Raw genomic sequence first — 17115 nt, 5'->3', positions numbered from 1 at the left:
TGATGGCACTTTAATTCGCGCTCACGGCCGAATGTTCGTTTTTTCGAAAATGTGTTTGGACGATTTTTCCTATAGTGTATGGCCAGCAATAGGAAGAACAGCAACTGAATTTTTTTTTGTTTTGTTAATGATCTATCTTTCTGACTGTGGGCCTAATAAACCAAAGTGCTAAATATTTTTTTTTAAAGTTGTACAAAATGTGTAACCCTCACCTTCTTTTTTTTTTTTTTTTTTATTTAACCACTTTCTGCCTGCGCTGTAGTGGATAAATGGCTACAGCCCGGCTTTCGGCATCCCTGAACATCCTTTCAGGTGCGTGCCTCCCGCGTGCCACCTGCAGCTGCTTTGGTAGTGCTCTGTGACCGCTATGTGCCTTTCACACAGTAGTTCACAGATCAAGGTAAAGGGCCAGTCACAGAAGCTCTTTACCATGTGATCAGCTATGTCCAATCACAGACTCCATTCCTTTTTCGGTTATCAGCTCTCCTTTCCACACACGGACTGTGTGTGAGGGCAGGAGAGTCGGATTTTTAAGGGGCACAGTGAGTACAGTATTTTACACTGATACACGATGTTCAGCCCCATCAGTGCAGCTTACTAGTGCCTCATTATTGCAGCCTCATTTCTGCACCCTCATCAGCGCACATTAGTGAAGAAGAAAAATTACTTGTTTGCAAAATGTTATAACAGAAACTATAAAAAGTTTATTTATTTTTTTATTTTTTACTTTCGTTATTTTTTGCTAAATAAAAAAAAAAAAAAAAAAAAAAAAACCCAGAGGTGATTAAATACCAAAATAAAGCCTATCTGTTTCAGAAATACAATAAAAATGTATTTTGAGTACAGTATTGCATGACTGAGTAATTATCATTCAAAATGCGACTGCACTGAAATCTGAAAATTGGCCGGGGCAGGAAGTGGGTGAAAGTGTCTGGTATTGAAGTGGTAAAACAACTATTTGGGCTCTTTGACAAGGATTGCCGAGGAGTAGAAAAAACAGGTGGCTGCCCACCTAAATTCTAACATTACAGCCTGAGAAGGCTGTACACATGTTATGGCCGTGATGCTTTGCTTCTCTGCTGCAGCATTTTTAACACGGGCTGCAGAGTTGCACCTCCTGTCAAACTCGCCCATTGAGAGCAATGGTGCCCCACTGCAACTGCGAGTTTTTCAGGTGGACCCGATGAGACCTTCTATTATCCCCTATGGATGTGTCCATTTATGCCCACCAACATCCGATCAAATCTTCTTCTAAAAACAGACGGATGGAGATCCTTTCCCCATTTCGTCGATTGGATTGGATGGCAGTCAGGTGTAAACAGACAGGCCATCCGTTTGCATCCGACCACCCTTAGATGAGTGGACATGGACCAGCTATCCGCCTGCTCAGCAAGGATCAGTGGACAGATTCCCCCGCTGAGCTGGCAAAGTCTGCCCCAGGTAGAAAGGGCATTAATGTTCAGATATGTTGAAAAAGCAGTTTCCAATTTGGACGGATAATCCTTACATACAATGCAAGCTTTTTATTGAGCTGTAATTGCATGGATGTGCAACTTCAGTATATATATATATATATATATATATATATATATATATATATATATATATATATATATATATATATATATAGTAAGGGATCTTCCCGGGGTAGGGTGTGTTTGGACACAGTTCACAGCAGACTTGGACTTTATAAAGTAGAACTTGGCGTTTATTCGTGGTACAAACAGTCCAACAAACAAAGTATACAGCAACACCGTGCTTCTTGTGTATAACAGGCACAAAATAATAACAAAAACAAAACAACCTAGCCCGGCTGGGCGCTTACTAACAACAGGTTCTTCTCACCTATCTGACACTTATAAACACAGCGTCTTTCGCCTGGATATCGCAGGGTGGATGTTAGCTCCAGCACTGGCTGTGCTTGCAGCTTCCTCAAACACACAGACTGTTCGTTTCCCTGGCTGAGAGCAATCACCTGCAGACCCTGCAGAGCCTTTAGCTTCCCAGGCTAATTAGGATCAAAGCTCACCTGATCCCAAACCCAGAACTGGATCGGGGATGTGGAATGACAGGTCCCTCTACCAAACCTACCTGCCATTCCATATAAACCCAGGCCCGGCAAAATTAAATAACAACTCAGCAGCATATCGCTGCTGAGAAACTGATCCATCCTGGATTTACCATCTCACACTGTGTAGCAACCTAGGTGAGATGTACACCCCCTCGATCACTTCTCCAGTGACATGTCTACAATATATATATATATATATATATATATTATTTTTTTTTAAGCAGTCTGTCAGCAAGTGTTTTATGGTGCTGGCTACATTTAGCAGAATGCTAAATATGCTTATTACAGAGCAGGGGCTTCTTCTTGAGCTTTACTCCTCCATTCTCTGTAGACTGATTTGTTTTTGGGAGGCTCACGTACATTCTGCTTTAACATGCCTAATATTTAAATTTGCCATTAGTATATTGTTCACATGATTTTAGTTATTTACCTCCTGTACCCAGCCTGGATAATTTTTAAAGTGATGCTAAATGTACAAGTTTTATTTCCTAAAAATAACAAACATGTTATATTTAACTCTCCTGTATGCAATGGATTTGAACAGAGCAGCCCCAATTCTCCTTTTTTCAGATCCCCTTCTCTGGGCTCCTCCAACCCCCCCCCCCCATGCCAAGTGCCCCCATAGCAAGCTGTTTTCTTTGGCGGTACTCATGTGTGCTCCCTCCTGCCCTGCTCTCTGTGTCCATATGGCACACAGAACCGGGCTCAGCATGTCCCCTCTTCACTGGCTGTGATTGAGAGTAGCAGGAGCCAATGCATTTAGAACCACTTGAAGGATGTAAATAGATATGATGTCATACTGTGTGTAATGCAGTTGGGAGTGTTCATTTCTAATTGTAAAGTGAGCAAACAGTGAAGATGTGCAGCAGGGCAAGCGAATTGAACTCCCGAGAGTATCGCTAGAGCAGGGTTGTCCAAACTTTTTTTTCAAAGAGGGCCAGTTTTGATGAAGTGAACATGTGCGAGGGCTGACCATTTTGCCTGACATTCTTTGAAACATTAAAAATTGGTCTAAGTGCGTTCTAATGAGCATTAATACAATACACTGCCCAACACTTGCCTTTGTGGATGTGTGTGGTGAAAAGATGAGCTTGGACATGCTATTTTGGAGATATATATATCTTTTGTGGCCTCCCAACAAATCCCTGAGCACCACTAAGGATGAACTCTGGTGTGTTATTTGGATATACCGTATTTATCGGCATAACACGCACCTTCACTTGAAGAGGGAAGTTTCAAGAAAAAAATTACATTTTAAATAAAGAATTGAGAAGCAAAATAAGGGTCAGTGCCCATCAATGCAGCCTAATCAGTGCCCATCTTCAGCCTCACCATTGCAATCAAGGCAGCCTCCCCATTGCATTCAATGCAGCCTCACCATTGCATCAGTGCAGCTTGATCGATGCCCATCTGCAGCCTTGGATGGGAGAGGGGTGGGCCGGACTTTGGACATGCATGCACTAGAGCAGTGATTCTCAACCAGGGTTCCGTGGAACCCTAGGGTTCCTCCAGAGGTTGCTAGGGGTTCCTTCAGCATTGGGCCATTTCTGCCTCTCGGATAAGTTCCCACCAACACCATTGATCTTTTTAGCTATCTGTAAGGAGATAATTCTTCCCAATGACCACAAGTGTAAGGACCGTTCTTCCCACTGACCATCACACTAATGTATCATGAGTTGTAGATATCAAATTTTTACCAGGGGTTCCTCTGAGACTGCAGAACTATTTCAAGGGTTCCTCTGTGTTAAAAAGGTTGAGAAAGGCTGCACTAGAGGGATCACCAGAAGGTGGAAGGAGATGTTGGTCTCACTATATAGAAATTTTGTTATACCTCATTTAGAATACTGTGTCCAGTTCTGGAGACCTCTGGTACAAAAAGCAAGATAATGGATACAAAAATAAGAAACAAAAATTTTATTTCCATCCATAGCTCCTAAGGGACATTTATATTTTTTTGTAATTTTTTCAAACATTTTTTTTTTATTTTATTGCATTTTAGTGTAAATATTTTTGACCCCAGATCTCATATTTAAGAGGTCCTGTCATATGTAATATATATATATTTTTTAAATAGAGTAAAATAAATAAGAAAAAAAAACATTTTTAATGAGCCCCGTCCTGCTCATGTGCAGAAGTGAACGCATACGTGAGTAGTGCCCACATTTGAAAACTGTGTTCAAACCACACGTGAGGCATCACCGATCATTCCATGAGCGGTCGCAATTTTGAAGCGTGAGATATTAGGTATTAATTTAGCCAACGTAACATCATCTTTCACAATGTAAAAATAATTAGGCTAACTTTTACTGTTGTCTTATTTTCTTAATTCAAAGAAGTGTATTTTTTCCAAAGAAAGTGCGCTTGTAAGACCGCTGCGCGAATACGGTGTGAAAAAGTATTGCAATGGCTACTATTTTTTTCTGTAGGGTGTTAGAAAAAAAGTATATTGTTTGGAGATTCTAAGTAATTTCATAGCAAAAAATAAATAAATATATTTTTAAAGTGGTTAAAAACTTTGAGAATAACAATTATTGGGCTGATATTTTCAATGTATAGCTGAGCTCTAAGTAAAACTATTAGGAGGAAAGTTTAAGGATTTAATTAGAAAATTGTTACTTTACCAAAAAAGCAGAGTTTGACAGTTTAAATGAGACCTAATGCATTTATACATGCATTGGATAAACATAGAGCTATACAGTCGACAAGAATGTTGAGAAAAAAAAGGGGAAAAAAAGCAGACTGCTTTCTGCTGTCAGTCTTTTCTATTTCTGTGTTTCATTAAATTAATTTCTTTCAGTCACAAGTGCAGCAAAGAAGAGGGTGAAGAAGAAGAGGAAAAGACACAAGTTAGAAAGTGAAGATGATGATAAAAGTAAACAGCAAAAGAGGCCTAATTATTTTGTGTCCCTGCCTATTACAAATTCTAAGGTAATAGTATTGGGTTTTGACCACGCCTGCAAATTCTTATTTTTTTTATACAGTATTGCTAACAGTTTGAGCACAACTTTACAAAATACACATTTTGCACTTTCCAGCTTTAATAAATAAACCCCATTGTTTACTTAAAAGTGGGGTATGCCTTTAAGTGGGACAGTACAGTCACAATACAGCTCAATACAGGAGTGTTAGGGGTGCCCTGCTTCTGAGAGCTTTCCGTCTAAATTGTGAAGGGAAGTGACTAAAAAAACACATAGCAGGATCTGTCCGCCATCAGGACTAGTGTTGTGATTACAGAAACCCTGCATCCCCAATACCCTATTTATCAGAAAATATTAAAGGCTTTCTATATTGAACCTAATGCCAGAGCTAAGATTCTCTGGATATTTTTATAGGCAAACTGTATGTCTAACACCTCATCTAGATTTTTGTTGTCATGATTTTAATGAGGTTTTACAATATAGCACACTGCAGAATTAAAATATTCTTACTAACCCTTGTTTGTTATTATTAAAAAAAAAAAAAAAAAACATGTCATACGTACCTCCATTGTGCCCCTGTCCACCTCTTCAGAACGAAGGTCCTCTGATAGTGGCATGTCAATGGATTTGATTGACAGCAGAGGGAGCCAGTGGCTGCGCTGCTATCAATCTATCCAATCAAGAGCCGAGGCAACAGGCAGAGAGGGAAAGAGCATGTCTCTGCCGTGGGAATGAACAGGCTTAGGTGAGTAAAACTGGGGGCTGGTCAGTGTCGGAGGTTTTTTCACCTTAAAGCGGTTCTGCACTCATAATAATACATTTGCCCATTCTGTTGCCTCTAGACCGTACATTTGATAATGCCACGTGTTTTTTTTAAAATTTTTTTTATTAATCTACCTTTTGTAATTCGTAGTTTATTTTCCTCCCCTGCGGCGATGGGCGGTCTCTTGCGGGGATCAGCATCATTTCCTGCTGAAGCTGTAATAGCCGAAATCACGCGAGATTTCGGGTGTATTAGCCGAAATCTCGCGAGATTCCGGGTGCATTAGCCGCAATGTCTCCTGGGATTACTTGGACGAGATCCCAGGAGACAGTGCGGGCTTCAGCAGGAAATGATGCTGATCCCCGCAAGAGACCGCCCATCGCCGCAGGGGAGGAAAATAAAAAACTACGAATTACAAAAGGTAGATTAATAAAAAAAAAAAAAAAAAACATGTGGCATTATCAAATGTACGGTCTAGAGGCAACAGAATGGGCAAATGTATTATTATGAGTGCAGAACCGCTTTAATGTATAGGATGCATTAAGGTGAAAAAATGTGAAGTTTTACAACCCCTTTAAAGCTCAACTCCAGCCAAAACCATTATTTTTTTTTATTTTTTTCCATAGGGAAGGGTTGTGGCTTAACGGGTTTTCATTAGTGACCCCAGTGGGGATATTTTCTTCTGGTGTCTTGTGAGGACATGAACAGCAATAGAACCCTGATTTTGTAACTTTTTTATTTTAGATAAAGTGTTTAACCACTTAAGGAGCGCCTCCTGCACATTTACTTCGGCAGAATGGCATGGCTGGGCACAATCGCGTACCTGTGGCTCTTTAAGTGCCCAGCCGTGGGTCGCGCGCCCGACACCGGCGGCACGCTCGCAACCCGGTCCTAAGCTCCGTGACCGCAGGACCCGATCGCCGCTCGTGTCCCGCCATCGGGTCACAGAGCTGAAGAACGAGGAGAGGTCTGTGTAAACAAACCTCTCCCCGTGCTTCCTAATGTGGCTGTCACTGATCGTCTGTCCCCTGTTATAGGGAAAGACCATCAGTGAAGTCGCATGCCAATCCACGTCCCCCAACAGTAAAAAAAAACACACGTCACACATAACCCCTCCCTGCCCCCTAGTGGTTAACTCCTTCACTACCATTTAAATAACACTGATTGCTGTATAAATTACAGTGGTCCCAAAAATGTGTCAAAAATGTCTGATGTGTCCGCCATAATGTTGCAGTCGCAATAAAAATCGCTGATTGCCGCCATTACTAGTAAAAAAAAAAAGAAATATTAATAAAAATGCTCTAAAACTATCCCCTATTTTGTAAACGCTATAACTTTTGCGCAAACCAATCAATTGCTAATTGTGATTTTTTTTTTTATGTAGAAGAATACGTATCGGCCTAAACTGAGGAAAAAAAATGTTTTTTTTAATATATTTTTTGGGGATATTTATTATAGCAAAAAGTAAAAAATATTGAATTTTTTTCAAAATTGTCGCTCTATTTTTGTTTATAGCGCAATAAATAAAAACCGCAGAGGTGATCAAATACCACCAAAAGAAAGCTCTATTTGTGGGAAAAAAAAGACGCCAATTTTGTTTGGGAGCCACTTCGCATGACTGCGCAATTGTCAGTTAAAATGATGCAGTGCCGAATCGCAAAAAGGGGCCTGGTCCTTTTGGCTGCAAATTGGTCCAGGGCTTAAGTGGTTAATTACCATCTGTGCCCCTGTTTGGAGTAATTTTATGTATTTCCTGTCTCTGTGACCATACAGGAAATAAAGGAATACAGTATTTTCCCAGTAGCTACAGAAACAATGGTAAAAATATAACAAAATTTCTAACCACCACCCACTCTACCCAAAACTTTTTAGGAACGCTATATGGCCACAAGTATGTGAACACACTTCCAAATTTATTGAGTTCAGAGGAATCTATTCAAACGGTGCTGCTAGGCTGCATTCACACCTGAGCGTAGCCGCCTTTGAGCATTTTTCTGGCTTTTTTCCACACGTTTGTATGTGCGTTTTTATACAGTGCTTTTGAGCTTTGATGTTTTTTTTTTAATAGCCAATAGAGAAAATTATTATCTGTTGCATCATTTGTTGCAAGGATATTCTGCTTTTTTTTTTTTTTACTTTTCCATCAGCTTTTATTTCTTTTTGATTATTATTCATTTAGGATTAGGGGTTGGGGTTAGGATTAGAGGTTAATATTTTGTTTGTTGTAGTATTATTTTGTGTGTGTGTGTGTGTGTATATATGTGTATATACATACATACATACATACATACATATACCTCTGAGGGGGCTGACATACTCCCCCGGCGTTACTTTCAGGTTCCCAGTCTCCAGTGCTGTGGGTGACTGAAGCCGTGGTGACGTTCATCCCATGCATGCGCAAGGGAGATTTTGGTAAGAAGCTCTGAAGTTCCGGCACAATATGCCAGACCTGCAGAGTGCATGTACCGCTGACGTCAGTGGCTACATGCAGGGTGAAAATCTCCTAAACGGTGCAGGTGTAGGAGATATTCATTTTACCTACAGGTAAGCCCTATTATAGGCTTACCTGTAGGTAAAAACATACAAAGTGGGGTATACAACCGCTTTAACTCCTAACCCTCAAAAAAACAAAAATAAACAATAATAATAATAAACACTCAAACACAAATACATTATTATGATTATTAATGATTATAATAATAAAAAGGATTATTATTTATATTGTTAATAATGTCTTTAATATATATTTTTTATTATTATTACATATTCATTTATTTATGATGATTTTTAGTTATTTGTGTATCTATTTTATTATTCATTTCATTTTATTTTCTATTTCAAACAGAAAATCACGCAAAAAACGCACCACGAAAGAGCACAAAAATGTGCAAATCACACATTTTCATTAATTTCTGTGAGAATAAAAGCGCACCAAAAACTTGCAAATCTGCCCAATTTAAGCTACAAAAAAAGCTCCAGAACTTTCATGAGCTTCAGGCAAAGCCAATCCTCTAGCATTTTGAAGCTTCAAGCTTTAAACTTCAAAACACTGAGGTGGGAATGGGGCCTTATCCGCTTCAGCACCGGAAGATTTTACCCCCTTCCTGACCAGAGCACTTTTTGCGATTTGACACTACTTTGCTTTAACTGACAATTGCGCGGTTGTGTCGTTGCACCCAAACATAATTGACGTCCTTTTTTTCCCACAAATAGAGCTTTCTTTTGGTGGTATTTGATCACCTCTGCGGTTTTTATTTCTTTGCACTATAAACAAAAAAAGTGACAATTTTGAAAGACGCAATGTTTTTTACTTTTTAATATCCCCCAAACATATATTAAAAAAATATTTTTCCTCAGTTTAGGCCGATATGTATTCTTCTACATATTTTGGGTAAAAAAAAAAATCGCACTAAGCATATATTGATTGGTTTGTGCAAAAGTTATTTCATCTACAAAATAGGGGATAGTTTTATGGATTTTTTATTAGATATGTATATTTTTACTAGTAATGGCGGCGATCTGTGATTTTTATCGGGACTGCGACATTATGACGGACACGTCGGACAATTTTGACACATTTTTGGGACCATTGGCATTTATACAGCGATCAGTGCTAAAAAAATGCATTGATTACTGTAAAAATGTCACTGGCAGGGAAGGGGGTTAACACTAGGGGGATATCAAGGGGTTACATGTGTTTCCTTGTGTGTGTTCTAACTGAAGGGGGGAGGGGACTGTGTAGGGTAAGAGAGAGATCGCTGTTCATACTCTGTATGAACAGACGATCTCTATCTTCTCCCCTCAGAGAACCTTAAACTGTGTGTTTACACACACAGATCCTGGTTCTCTGTGTGCCCCGAGTGATCGTGGGAGCCGTCGGTGTTCACGACCGCCGGGCACTCGCATCGGCTCTGTGGGTGAGCAGGGGGCGCGTGCCCCTAGTGGATAAAAAGGAAGCAACATAAAATGACATTGATTCATGCACCCGAGCCATGTTGCCGCAGTACAGCTGAGGCGGCTGGTTGGCAAGCAGTTAAGGTGGTTGTAAACCCGAATATTCAAAAATAAACTGACCAGTCTACCTCACCCTGTAAAGCAGAAGAAACCATCTGTACCTAGTTTGACCAGTCAAGGAGCAGCCAGTCATTTAAAATCCTCCCTGTCTTCCTACACTGAAAAAAAAAAATCCAAAATATTTGTGTCCCCACACCCTGTCTCCTGTGAATGACAGACTAATAATCTGCCTTTTGTACAAGCAGTGGGCATGGGTCCCGGAGCTGTGCACAGCAACTCCAGCTAGATTGCTCCTACCTCCTCCAGGTCCCCTATGATTGGCTGTTCCTTACCAAATTTATCCAGCACTCTGATATATTGAAATTCCTGGCACTGGGGAGCTGTGACCTAAGCTGCGCTACTGTGTTTTTTGGGGGCGTGTACACAGAGTCAGTGATGTTATGACTCCACCTCCCAAGCGTGTACACTCCCACGGGCTGGAGACATTCACAGGGCTGTGACAGGCAGCAGGATTAAAAAACGGAGGTACAACTAATGAGATTTGGATTTGTATGGAGCAAAGTGTAAAAAGGTGCATGTCTTTTAAAATTGATGAAGATGGGGTTTGCAACCATTTTAATGCTCCCAACTTTTTGGCAATAGTTTGAAAAAGGCCTTTTTCTGTTCCTGCCTCATGACATCCTGTGCAGGTCCATAAAAAATCGTTTTTAATGGCACAAAGCTTGCCCTAAACCCCCAATTTACACCTTTTTGGCTTGAATTGAAATGCCATTTGTGATGTATTTTCTTTCAACACCAGTACCTGACCTTAGCTTTGGCTCAGTGAGCACAAGTTCCCATGGGCACGTTGGACATTAAATCTTGTGAAAAGCCTTCCTAGAAGAGGGTGGCTGTTGCAAGCACAAATTTATATTAGAATGCCTAACAATCTGTGCCAAAGATGACTTTATAGCATTTAATTTACATTTTGGCATGCTATATTTTATGTGATTCACATACAATTTTTATCCACTTGTTTAGATTCAAGATGACATCCAGACTATTCAAGATTCAGTTTTACAGAAGGATAATAGACTTTCCAAAGCTATGATTCCAAAGGGTTCTTGCCATATCACCCTATTTGTGATGCATTTAGCCAGTGAAGAAGATGTTACTTTGTAAGTATCAACTTACCATTTTTTGGAGGAAAATAGACTATTCTCCCAGAACTTTATTGCTTGGCAGCTTAAACCAATAATTACAATGTGGAATAGCTATATTTGGAATTCAATGAAAAGCACATCTGGAAGAACCTGTATAATATTTCAGCATATTATATATAAACCTTGCACAAACTGTGCCACAAAAAATGTTGGTTAAGTTAAAATATTTTTGCCATATTCTGCTAAAATTGTGCTTTGCCTGTATGTTAGAGACATACCGTGCCTTAGGCTAGTAATATTACATTGACATCATGTTTGTATAGTGCTTGTTATATGTACATTTAAAGTACAAGTAACCTCTAACTGAATGCCAATGTGTCATAATTTTTTTTTTTAAATAAAGGTGAATTTCCCTTGTGAACAATACTGTTTTACCTTTCTTTATTCTTTGTTGCAAGTAGCTGCAGCCCTTTTTGCAGCTACTTCCTGTCTACATGCATACACATCAGTCGCTGCTGCATACCATTTCACAGTGATCTTTCCCTTGTGACAACAGTGGGACATGCTTGGCACGGCTGCTTGCAGTCTCATTTGGGAGAGCATGTGACAGAATGGCAGCCTAGGAGAACCATCTGGAAAGCGTGTGACAACCCAGGAGAATCATTGAGAGATGGGGACAGGGCATTGTCTGCCTATAACGGAAAGTTCCTACACCAGGACTTTCATGGCAAGATCACTAGGTATTGTTTTAATGAAAGCTGCAGAAGTGCTAGCATAACTTAATTTACCGCTTCAGCCCTGGAAGAGTCTACCCCCTTCCTGACTAGAGCACCTTTTACGGTTCGGCACTGCTTGGATTTAACTGACAATTGCGTGGTCCTGTGACATTGTACCTAAACAAAATTGATGTCCTTTGTTTTCCCCACAAATAGAGCTTTCTTTTGGTGGTATGTGATCATCTCTGCGGTTTTTATTTTTTGCACTATAAACAAAAAATGTAAATTTTGAAAAAAATGCATTATTTTTTACTAATTCCTATAATAAATATCCCCCAAAAATATATAAGAAAACTATTTTTTTTTCCTCAGTTTAGGCCGATATTTATTCTTCTTCTACATATTTTTGGTAAAAAAAAAAAATTGCAATAAGCATATAGTGGTTTGAGCAAAAGTTATAGCGTCTACAAAATAGGGGATAGACTGATAGCATTTTTATTATTAATTTTTTTTTTTTTACTAGTAATGATGGTGATCTGCAATTCTTATAGTGACTGCGACATTATGGCGGGCACGTCGGACAATTTTGACACATTTTTGGGACCATTGGCATTAGTACAGTGATCAGTGCGATTAAAAATGCATTGACTACTGTAAAAATGTCACTGGCATTGAAGGAGGTAAGTGTGTCCTAGTTTGTGTTTTAACTGAAGGGGGATGTGGACTGTACAGGGAAGATAACAGGTTGCTGTTCATGCTCTGTATGCATGGACAATCTGTCACTTCTCCCCTCAGAGAACCGGAAACTGTATGTTTAAACACACAGTTTCCGGTTCTCCGTGTGTAAGCGGCGATGGTGGGAGCCCGGTGTGGATCCAGACCGCCGGGCACTTGCATCCGCTCGGGGGGGTCTAGCAGGGGGCGTGCGCGTGCCCCCTGGTGGCCACAGGACGAAGCGCCATTGTAATTTCGCTCAACCATGCCATTCTGCCGCAGTACAACTGCGGTGGCTGGCCGGCATGTGGTTAATAAGGCAAGGGGGCAATTTTTGCTGGGGAAAGCTATGCAGTCGGATCCATTAAACGTGTCTTTTCAGGCCAAATTGTAAGGTACCCGGGCCTTGTGGTGGAAGAAACGAGTTTTAGCCCATAACGCTTCTTTTTTGAGAGCTGGACCCTGGGATCCAGTGCTTTGGTTCTTTTCAGCCATAAAGCTTCCTAGCGGGGTGCTATATGGGTCCAAGGGAGTGGAACCCTGATAAAAAGGGACCCCTGGTTCTTGAAGGTTTTTAATGGAGCCCATCGTGAGCGGTGAAGATTAAGTCTGTTTGTTTGGTTTTACCACAGAATCTTGCGGCAGGATAAGGTAAGTGGAGATTTCTAAAGAATTAAAAATTTCTTATGGATTTTCTCCTTTAAAGTAAATGTTGTCATGCCTAAAAGTCACCAACGGGAGCTGTAAAGAGCATACCTGGTTCATGCATCCCATATCTCGCTCTGTGTCAGCAGAAGCTGCAGGCTTCCTTCAACCAAGCAGTCCCAGGCCTCTGGTAAGATGTTGGAGTTTTTTTTTTTTTTACAAAAACGCCCCCCCCCCCACCTGGGCAGGAGTTTTTCTCCCCTCTCCAGGAATAGGAGAGGGAGTTCAAGACGGTTGATGGTATGCCGCTCCACTCCGTCTCCCACCGCCATAGCAGCGGTGGCTCTCCTTCTCTTCCTCCTGCTCTTCTGCTCTTCTCTTCGCTATTCACCCCCCCCACGCCGATCTGGTCAGATCGGAGGTGGGAAGATGGAGGGGGTGTGGCTTAGCGCAGCGTTGATGTCTCTCAACGTCCTCAATGCAGGGCTGTAAAAAGCTATAAGTGCTCCATTTGGCGGGTTGCATTTGGCTACAGAGGGACACAGGAGCAGAAGGGGGCATGTGAGTGAAGTGGCATAGGCATTTTCTGGCAATACCTCTGTGTTTGTACTTAGGACTATGCCTGCCAGAAGGGGAGGAGTAAACACCCCAAAAAAGAGGCCCAAGGATATCACCCTCAGGCTCTGAGGACCCGAGGCTCACCTTTACAATGCCATCCTCCCCTGAAAGACCTGGGGGGGGGCTGGTGGAATTGGAAAGGATAGCTACTTTAATCGCATCTCCCCAGAATAGGAGAAAACACAATAGGTCCCCTTCTACCGCCCAGGTCCCTCAAACAGAGGAACAATGGGCGGGAGAGGATGCATTCCCCTTTAGGGGACCATGAAGAGGCTGATGACTCCTCTTCCTGGGGATCAATTGTGGAAGAACCTTCTTCAAGTTTCAAATTCCTGAGATGGTCCGCTCCACATTTAACTGAGTTGGCTAGAGGCCCACTTCTTTTTGGGTTTGCTAAAACCTTCTCAGGCTTTGCGTGCCTTTCCTGTCCATTCTTTGCTGGAGCAGCTTATGTATTCTGAGTGAGGTCACCCAGATAACCATTTTTATCCTCTTAAAAAGTTCTCTGTACTTTTGCCTATACCAGGAATTGGCCTCTGTGAATAAAAATTTTACTTGACCGGTTGACAACACTCAAATGCTTAGAGATCCAACCGATTTAAAATGGCAATTCCTGTTTAAAAGCACATTTTCTTTGGCAGGTTCAGTGTCTCAACCTGTAGTGGTGACAATTGGTGTATGTCAATCCTTGAGGAACCAGTTGAAACAGGTACTCAAGGTTATCTCTAATCAGCAGGCCCAGGACTTAGCCGAGCTGCCAGGGGCTTTGTTTTGCAGTTGATGCTATGAGAGAGTCTATTCTTCAGGTCTCATGCCTTATGCTTGGGCTGGTGCATATACGTAGAATCTTATGGTTGAAAAATTGGTCGGCTGAAGCGCCATGCAAAAAACTCCTGGCTGTTTTTTGTTTTTCTTTCTGCGGTGAACGGATGTTTGGAAATGATTTTGGACAAATACAGCAAAAAAAATTCAAGTAGAAAAAGACCCTTTTCCCAGTTAAGAGAAGAATTAAACGTCCCTCATTTAAACGGGCGCCTTCTCCAGGGTCAGAGGCATCAGCCTCCAGGCAGTCTCGATGGCCCCCACCGTCGGGTTCAAGAGGTAAACCTCAGGGTCAACCCCAGGGACAAAAGAAGTCCTGGGGAAGGAAATACAAGACAGAATGCTAAAAAGCCAAAATTTATACTGCTACATATATTTGGTAAAAATAACCCAATTCAGTGTATGTTATTTGGCCTTTGTGAAAGTTAGAGTCCACAAGCTATGGTGCCAATCTCTGAAAACTGATCACACCTGATGCACCGACGACCCATCTCATTTCTTGAGACCCTAACAAGCCGGGACAATAAAATACCTCCCAAATGACCCCTTTTTGGAAAGACATTCCAGTGTATTTAGTAAGAGGCATGGTGAGTTTTTTTGAAGTTGTAATTTTTTCCCACAATTCTTTGCAAAATCAAATTTTTTCTTTCTTTTTTTTCACAAAATCGTTATATTAGCAGGTTATTTCTCACACAAATTACACCCCAAAACACATTCTGCTACTCCTCCTGAGTACGGTGATACCACACGTGTGAGAATTTTATACAGCCTGGCCACAAACAAAGGCCCAACAAGCAAGGAGCACTGTTAGGCATTCTTGGAGCATTCACATATAATTTCTTGGCTACCTCTTATGCCCTGTACACACAATCGGAAATTCCAACGGAAACGGTCCTATCGGATTATATTGTCAGGAAATCCGATCGTGTGTGAGCTCTATCGGACTTTTTCCGTCAAATTCAGACGGAAAAAGTTTGAGAGCTGGATCTAAAATTTTCCGACAACAAAATCCGATCTGACTTTTTCCGTTAGTTTGTAGAGAATTCTGACGGACAAAGTGCCGCGCATGCTCAGAATAAATTATGAGACGAAAGCTATTGGCTACTGGCCTCTACGTAGTCCCGTCGTACGCAGTGAACGTCACCTCGTTTTTAAACAATCGGATTTCCAACAACTTTGTCCGACTGTGTTTATGCAACACAAGTTTTGGCCAAAATCCATTGGAAAAAATCAGACGGATTTTGTGGTCGGAATGTCCAACCGTGTGTACAGGGCATTACACTTTTGAAGGCCTTGGAACACCAGGACAATGGAAACACCCCAAAAATGGCACCATTTTGGAAAGAAAACAAACCAACGTATAATCTGAGACATAGTGAGTCTTTTGAACATGTCGTCATTTTTTTTCTACAGGTTTTTGGAATATGTGTAAAGAAAATGAAAATGCATTTTGTCTACACAAAGTTGTCCATTTATACAATATTTCTAACAAATGGCATGTACATACCAAAAATTACACCCCAAAATAGATTCTCCTATCTCTCCTGAGTAAGGAGATACCACATGTGGGAGACTTTAACACAGCGTGGCCACATAGAGAGGCCCAACATGAAGGGAGCACTGTCAGGTGTTCTAGGGGCATAAATGTCCAAATCTAATTTGACTACCTATTACACTTTTGTGAGGCTCTGTAGTGGCATGGATGTGGCATGGATGAGCCATGGATGGGGATGGCTGAGCAAGAATGAGTATTGCTGAGTATGGTTGGGTGCGGCTGGGTAGGGTATGGATGAGCATGGATGGATGGATGAGTATTGCCGAGTATGGATGGATGGCTGGGCATGGATGAGTATTGCTGAGGATGGATGTATTGATGAGGATGGATGGCTGAGTATTGATGAGGATGGATGGCTCAGGATGGATGGATGGCTGGAGTTGTCACATATCAGCGCTGTGGGTACTGCACACCCAGCCCACAGCGCTGCTACCTCTAATCTCTCTCCTTTCTGTACAGGATAGGTACAGAGGGAAGAGAGGAACTGGACAGTTTGTTTACAAGTGATTGCTCCGTCATTTGACGGAGTGATCACGTGGTAAACGGATGCTGCCAGCGGCCATTTACCATGATCCGTGACGCACCAGGTCCTGTGGTGGTCATGGATATTCTCAGGTGTGCGTCCCAGGGGGCACGCGGGAGCGTGATTCTGGGAGGACATCAATGTATTGCCTCCCAGAGTTATCTGACCGTGCTGCAGCCGTCATTCGCGTATAGCGTGGTCGGCAATCGGTTAAATCCAGGAGATTAGAATACTTGGGTCTGACCATAGATACAGCCCAGAAAAGGGTATTCTTGCCCCAAGCAAAGATCGGGCCATAAAGGAACTGATTGAGGTGGTCAGAGCAAAGAAGAATCCTTCTATTCGGCTTTGCATGAGGTTATTGGGTGCATGAGGTTAAGATGGTGGCTTGATTCTAAGCCGTTCCTTGCGCTCAGTTTCATTCAAGACTGCTGCATAACTGTATCCTATCGGCTTGGAACAAGAAGGTCCAAACTCTAGATTTCCCAATGCGTCTGTCTCCAAAGGTGCGGCGGAGCCTCGGTTGGTGGATGACCAAAAATCTGCAGAAGGGAAAATCCTTCTTACCAGTTACCTGGAAGGTGGCAACAACAGATGCCAGCCTTTCAGGTTGG

The 17115-nt window shown here is 41.6% G+C and overlaps 1 protein-coding gene across 3 annotated transcripts in view; it reads left to right on the top strand.

Moving 5' to 3' along the window:
• Nucleotides 1–17115, top strand: part of AKAP7 (A-kinase anchoring protein 7) — a 321322-nt gene that overhangs the window by 15066 nt on the left and 289141 nt on the right. For all 3 annotated transcript variants that reach the window (XM_077486867.1, XM_077486866.1, XM_077486868.1), the window contains exons 3-4: nucleotides 4869–4999; nucleotides 10787–10923. In XM_077486867.1, the coding sequence (XP_077342993.1) occupies nucleotides 4869–4999; nucleotides 10787–10923 (268 nt within the window). The remainder of the gene's footprint in view (nucleotides 1–4868; nucleotides 5000–10786; nucleotides 10924–17115) is intronic.

The sequence above is a fragment of the Lithobates pipiens genome, unplaced genomic scaffold, assembly GCF_037356315.1.
Source record: "Lithobates pipiens isolate NorthernLeopardFrog02 unplaced genomic scaffold, aLitPip1_a1.2 Scaffold_18, whole genome shotgun sequence".
In the NCBI taxonomy this organism is placed as follows: domain Eukaryota; kingdom Metazoa; phylum Chordata; class Amphibia; order Anura; family Ranidae; genus Lithobates; species Lithobates pipiens.
Note: the sequence above shows the minus strand (reverse complement) of the source record. Positions and strands in the feature narration are given on the sequence as shown.